General features: G+C 37.1%; 1 protein-coding gene across 2 annotated transcripts; it reads right to left on the bottom strand.

Annotated features, from left to right (window-relative positions):
- Positions 1 to 718: 718 nt before the first annotated feature.
- LOC110838404 (uncharacterized) lies at positions 719 to 5,542 on the bottom strand. Of its 2 annotated transcripts, none has more exons than XM_022081562.2 (5): positions 5,302 to 5,542; positions 3,557 to 3,678; positions 2,316 to 2,525; positions 1,717 to 1,893; positions 719 to 1,069 (listed from the first exon to the last, which is right to left on the bottom strand). In XM_022081562.2, the coding sequence occupies exons 1-5, from the start codon at positions 5,481 to 5,483 to the stop codon at positions 966 to 968; spliced, it is 795 nt and encodes a 264-aa protein (XP_021937254.1). In that variant the 5' UTR covers positions 5,484 to 5,542; the 3' UTR covers positions 719 to 965. The 2 variants fall into 2 exon arrangements, with proteins under 2 accessions (XP_021937254.1, XP_087206288.1); XM_087350162.1 differs by lacking the exon at positions 5,302 to 5,542 and adding an exon at positions 3,918 to 5,226.
- Positions 5,543 to 6,870: the final 1,328 nt, after the last annotated feature.

Raw genomic sequence — 6,870 nt, 5'->3', positions numbered from 1 at the left:
TATGAATTCATTTCCCCGTCGAATTGATATTCCTTTCCTTTGTTCCTTTCGTATCTTTACCTCAATTCCTCCTGTGCTTCTATATCACGTTTCCACACCACAGTCTTATCGACACTTCTAGCCCTTCCTTTCTTCTAAATATCCTTTAACAATTTAGTTACACTGATCTCTCTCAGACCATAACGTAACTTTATACATCACAAATATATTTAAAGATACGTAACATATGTACACAAATTCTTAAAAACTAAAACGTTTGGTCTCTTTTGTAACATGTAGTCTAATAGAAGTTTACCGACGTTTCAGAGGTCCTTGCTGCCTTCATCATCAGGGCGTTAAAGAACTATGAAATGTTACTGGAACAAGTATGGCGCATACCCGAGACTCGGCTTCAAACCTATTGTCCCTAAACTTTCATCTCACGTCAGTCTGTGCAATTCGTACTTCTTTTTACCCAAAATAACCACAAGCCTCAGACGCACTCATTTATATGATAAATCCTTTGCTCTCTAAATACCTCTGTTTATTCTTTGTATGTGGTCTGATTGCAAGGTGGCCCAAACCAGTTTTATAGCGCATAAAGCAATTTATGTTCACAGCTGTTCAATGCATAAAACGATCAGTTATGCTATGCCACTGCTGTAAATAACAGAAAAATGTATAATATTAAATACGTTGCCACTTTCGGTATTCTTAACGGAAATATACATTAATAAAATTGTTAAAATAAAAAAGCAATTTTATTGTTACAAGTATAGCTTATTTGAATGGAAACTGGAACTGCGAAAGGGTACAATATTATAATTCACCTTCAATTCAAGGGGGGGTAAAGACAACAAGCAGGATGTAAGATAACAAAAGTCCAGGCATTTTCACTTCTTCAGGAACATGTAAGAGGATTAAGGAAGGGTTTCGTTGTTAATTCCAAAGTTTCTTAGAACGTCATGATCCGGCTTTACGCTACATCACAAACGACGCACTCTGTGGCCCAGGAATGCAATAACACGGCAGGGAGCTCCAGTTCCGTGCGTGATCTTCATTGGCAGAACATGCAGCATGAAACCTGTCGCTGGAAAAAAAAGAAGAATTATGTAGGTGCGTATTTTCCGTGCCTCACATTCGAGCGAATATGGAAGCCATTTTTTTTATTAAATTTACAAAAATAACTTGTTTGGAAATGTATGTAGTATCAGATTTAATTCAGTTCAAAATGAGTCTACATTTTAAAGGTAATACAGTGGCGGATTTAATTAATTGAAAAGCAGGAAGACAAATAATTGCACTGAAGGATTTGCATTCATTTTCGAAACAGAGCGAGAGGACACCTCGAAATGTTTAAAATGATGAGTTTTATTTTAAAATTAAAGTTAGGGCAGATGTGGAATTGTATGCAATAATGGTTTAAGAACGACGCTAGGGTCAGAAGGGAAACCAGAATTAATGTCACACAAACTATTTTTTTTTCCAAACGTGCTGTGACATAACACAACATTCTAATATCTTAAAATCTTAATTAAACAATGCAACACGCAACCTTTGGAAGGAATAAACTGAATAAATGACAGAGACGCTGGAAGTTATGTCTTCGCCACGACATTAAACAAGTTAGGAAACGTAAGCAGAGCGTAGCAATTCTGATGCTTTCACCAAAATACACTAGTGACGTCATAATGTTTTTTAATATTAGTGGCGTTGATTCTTGAGTACGTGAATTACCTGGCAGCGCATCGTTTTCCAAATTAAGATTTTCAATCCCAAATATTTGTGCGCCTAACAACGTCTGATGAGCTTCACCAGAAACAACCTTCCCAGGATCCAGAGACGGGGTGTCAACACCAACACCAAACACATTTCCGCATTCAACAATGTACTTGGCAGCGTCTTTAGAGAGACCTGTACAAATAAAAGAACAACGGAGATCGTACACCGCGTGCAAAATTCTTCCAAAATATCTCTTATATAACAAACGTAAACGTTTTCTACTTATTAAAAGTATTGTTCTCTACCTGGTGCTCGTTACGGACTCACAGTATGACTACGTAGAATAATTTTACGCTAAATTGTTTTGTATTTTTCACAGAGTGCAAATTGGGGTTATGTATGATTCTCAGAATAAACAGCGATTATTTATAAAATGACAGACTTCTGTGATGTTGCGCCGCGTAGTTTGGTAGAAGTTTCACAGATGTTTGCTGTGTTTCAACAATCTGATAATGGAGGCAGCACTGTTCATACAAATTTCGATTTTAATGAAACTGTTCTACTTGAAGGGACAAACTGCCCCTGTGGTACATTAGCCCCTGTATCCTGCTTACTAGGATAATTCATTATTGATGAGTTGCTATTTCCAAATCCGAAGTAAGCAGTTCGGTTGTCATAGTAACGAGACGACCATCCAAACCGGAAAAGAACTATCGATTCATCTGGTATGATGCCATGTTGAGATTCCCACTCCTTGATGTCTTCTCGTTCAAGAACGAAATCGTTGTTGCCTTTTACCTTATTGGAAACGTCGATTAATACTCCTATGGACAGATAATGTTAAAGGTTAATAAAAACTGTCAGCTTCCGTTCACATAGTGGCTGCGATATTTGGTGACTGTGCCAGGAAACGCGGCTACCAAAGCAGTGATCGCGCATAGGAGAAAGGCGATGACGTTCCGCCGGCACATTCGCCAAATATTTTATAAATTACTTTTCACTAGAGTAAACAGCACTATTTCTATACGTAATTTACCAACATATTTTTGACTTCCCAACATAAGAAATTTCAATGATGAAACAGATAATACCATTTCATACGTCCATATATTTAATTATGTTTGTGGTGATAATATCTGCAATAGAAATAAAGTCTGGATTATTGAACTGCGAAAGGGATTTGGTTCTGACGTATTCAGCCTTAATAAAAATAAGAGGGACTCCAATGTAAAAAAAAGAAAAGTCAGATCTATTTGACAATAATATAGTGCAATTTAATACAGAGAGTTATATATTTTTCATTGAAACTGTGAGATCTAGGTAGACGCACAAGGCATAGAAATGAAAGTCACATTTGTATTCTTACGTACTGTCATGACTTGCAGGCTAAAGTGGTTTATGGTGCAGCAAATTGGTGTTCTGACGAAGTGGCAGTAATCTAGTTAAAAACTCGTCAGCCTTGAGACAGTGAACAGTCCGTTACTGTGACCAGAATAAATTTGGTTTCCAGTTTATATCCACTGATCTATAAGCGACGTAAAGGCTAATTTAAACTATAAAACGCGAAGCATCTTCTATAATTTTTATCCGAAATATTTTTTGACATGGTAAATATTCAAAAAGAATATCAGATTATGCTTGTGAATGTTTATGGTTTTAATTTTCTTCGTCAGCAACAAATTACATGAGCCAAGGCAGAGAATTGTTGATATTTCAAACTAATTTTATCTGCAACATTGAGGAGACAAATGCAGGTTGTGAAATCGCTACAAGAACGCACTAGAAATGTCTGCGTGCTCCGAAATGGATTACATGTTTATTCTTTTGTTAGGATATGAATTTAAGTTTAACTCACCCCTCACCATAAACCGGTGCAAAGGAATTTCTCCTATTTTCCAGCCTTTTTCATTAAAATGAAACGGTGCATCCACGTGTGTACCAATGTGATCAGAAGTCTCGAATGTGTTCATAGCTAACCTAAAATTTAAAGGTTTAAAAACAAATTATTAGTTACGCTTAATTTGAATTGTATTTAATATGTTCCATTGCGTTTCAAATTCTAGATTATGGTAAAAATATTGATGGTGATCTCATGAGTTGTTACGTCGCGTGGTCTTGAAGGTGGCTAAGAGTGTTTTAGAAGAACAAGATCACACAGTGTCTCTACACAGAAGACAGCCATTTTGTTGCTTTTAATTTCTGAGTATCATACAGACCTGTATTAAAATATTGACATACGTCCCTTAAGATGCAGACAGGATCTCCAAAACATCGATAATAGAGCTCATATATTCACTGTGTCATCGCGTAAAATAGGACGCACAATAGCAAAGCTTATTTGTCCGCCAAACTTCGTAACAAAAAAGGACGACTACAGCCGAACTCACAAATCGGCGTGACACCACATTTCTTCATTGTTATAAGCAGGGACGAAAGACCTTGGTTCTGACTTACAATGTCCGTTCCTTCCCTTCCGCAAAGGACGTGAGTGTATTGGAGTATATAACAGCAAAACGCAGGACTTGTACTCGGAATGTACATGGTTTGAATTTCGATCGGGTTACCGCGATTCTTCTCAGGCTCTGCAGGTGAATGACTGGATTAATAATTTTAACCTTCTGAAGCCCGGAGAATTGACGAGCAATAAATTTTATTTTAAAAACATTACTAACAAATAAAACATCTACTATCTGCTGAGATGGAGGTTAGACTCAGGTATTCATCATGTTTATTCCTGAAGACAGAAACAGATTTATTTTCCGAAACGTTGTGCTTTTTTTAAGAATTTTAGCCGATGGACAAAATATAGGAATCCACCCTTCCAACCTATTTCCCGAAGATCTGTTTTAATATTATCTTACTATAACCTTCTCGGTCTTTTGACTGATCATATTCTATTATGTACGCATTCCTTGACTTCCCTGTCCCATTTACTTGCCCAGTCCACAGTAACTTGATAGATTACTCTATTACAACAATACTACATGAAATGCATTAATTACGTGGTATGTTATGTAACGTATAAACTGGCCAGTTTCTCTAAGTTCCGAAAATTCTCCGAAGAAACTCGTTTTTCCTTCATCTTCCTTTGACGTTAAGGCATGTTTCATAACCACAACTATACGTACAGTAGAATATCAATTGTTTTTACAAGTTTCAACGAGAAACGGTATGCACCAATTTCTGCATGAACAGCCAACTTTTGAGCTTTAAAAAAGTAGAGATTATAACTGATTGATACGAATCGAAAATTGTCCCGACATATTTCTTTGTATAAACCACTAGTAACAAATTTAGTGAACACTGGCTGAGCAAATATGGCTGTCTTCTGGGTTGTAATTCCGTGTAGCCTGGTAGATGTTTATCAGCGTTTCAGAGGTCCTTACTGAGTCCATCATCAGGGCAATAAGTAACCCAGAAGACAGTGATCTTCGGACTTACCAACGTGAAAACCTCAAATCCTACTTCTATTGAGCTGTTCGTGGTAGCTTAAATATAAAACAGAATACCACCACAATAATTTAATTTTATTCATTTAATGCAAAGAAAAGATCAAATAACCACTATAGTATCAAACTTTCCTGGCGGCGACATTCTTACCACGGGATTCCGGATTTATTTTTGACTCTCAACTCGAGAGTAACATTGAACCTCTGTGTTCCGGGCCAAAACTGCGTCTTGTCGTCTAGCCCGTAGCCTAAATCAATCACTTCGGGCCTAGGAGCACTTTGTGCAGTCATGCAGAAAACAAGGAAATTCACAAATGCAAAGACTGTAGCCATCTTGACCGACTCTTCCGCGTAGCACTCCGTATTTGATTCTCATCTTGAGCCTTCACTGTGTTCTTTACCTGTGCAAATGACCAATCACGTGACACGTTTGCCTTCTCTCCCCACAGTTCGGTAACACCGACCACACAATGATACTTGTTCCTTCCACTTCAAGGTCTTATCCTTATTCATCGACCAAGGCCAATAGTTATCAATCTACAGGGAATTTAATGCACGAGGAATTGTTTGAAAGCTTGAAAACAATGAAGATGGAGTACATGAAACATTAATGTAAAGCACGTTTCCTTTACCACAGACTTTTTATCTTTCCACATCACCCAGACTGACTTTGAGGCCCACACAACAGGTTCTGAGGCTCTTTCGTTGAGGTTAAAACGTCCGGAACGTGAAGCTGACCATTCATTTTTATGCAATAAATTTGTTAAGATGCTGAGGAAAGCAGACGGCTTCACTTTTAATTTTATCACAGGCAGACAGCTATGCAAAATCTCACAGAATGCGTTGTTTTGTGACCCCAAAACACAATCCTACCCGTGCCACTGAGAATGTAACACCACAGTAACATCTGATTCATTCTTTGAACCTTAGCACTTCGATCTAATTGATCTTCTCAACTGTTTCAAATAAATTATTGAATGGGTACAGGCATGAAAGCAAATTCATGAATTTATAAGCATCTAAACATACATGAGATGTCATAAGAATATCTAGTGAAGTTTTAAAATTTTGTAGAATTTATGGCTGAGAAAATCAAAGAAAACCCACTTAAAGTGGAACGTCTAAGGAAGAAGTTGGAAAGTCAAAATTGCTTATCATTTTAACAACTAGATACTTTTCTTTATTTAGATGTTTATATGGCCTTACAATTCCGAAGATATAATATGTGAACACGATACAAAATCTACACAGAAGTCAGATCGCTGTGCACATACTAAAACTACGCTGAACACTGTCCACAGTCTACGGAAAACACGTTTCGTCTAGTCTCATTTCTGAACATTACTAAAAGAGGTGAAAGATGCGTACTCTTCACCATATATAATTTGGATGATCAAATCATGGAGGATAAGATGGGCAGGGCGTGTAGTATGCATGGTCTGAAAGCCTTAAGGAAAGATACTACACTTAACACCCAGGCACAAATAGGAAGATATTATTAAAATGGACTAGGGAAAAGAGGTTTGGGGACATGAATTGGATTTATCTGGCTCAGGATAAGGACTTTGTAGGCTCTTGTGAACACAGTAATGAAATTTCACGTTCCATAAAATATGGGGAACTTCTAAACTGGCTGAATAAATATTAGCTTCTCACAAAGGACTGCTCCATAGAGCTAGCTACTTATTCTACTCGATGGTAATAAATAAATAAAAATATA

The sequence above is a fragment of the Zootermopsis nevadensis genome, unplaced genomic scaffold, assembly GCF_977971745.1.
Source record: "Zootermopsis nevadensis isolate Lab colony 2312 unplaced genomic scaffold, Znev_1.0 Znev_ptg000017l, whole genome shotgun sequence".
NCBI lineage: Eukaryota > Metazoa > Arthropoda > Insecta > Blattodea > Termopsidae > Zootermopsis > Zootermopsis nevadensis.
The sequence above is the reverse complement of the archived record's forward strand: the minus strand, read 5'-3'. Positions and strand labels throughout refer to the sequence as shown.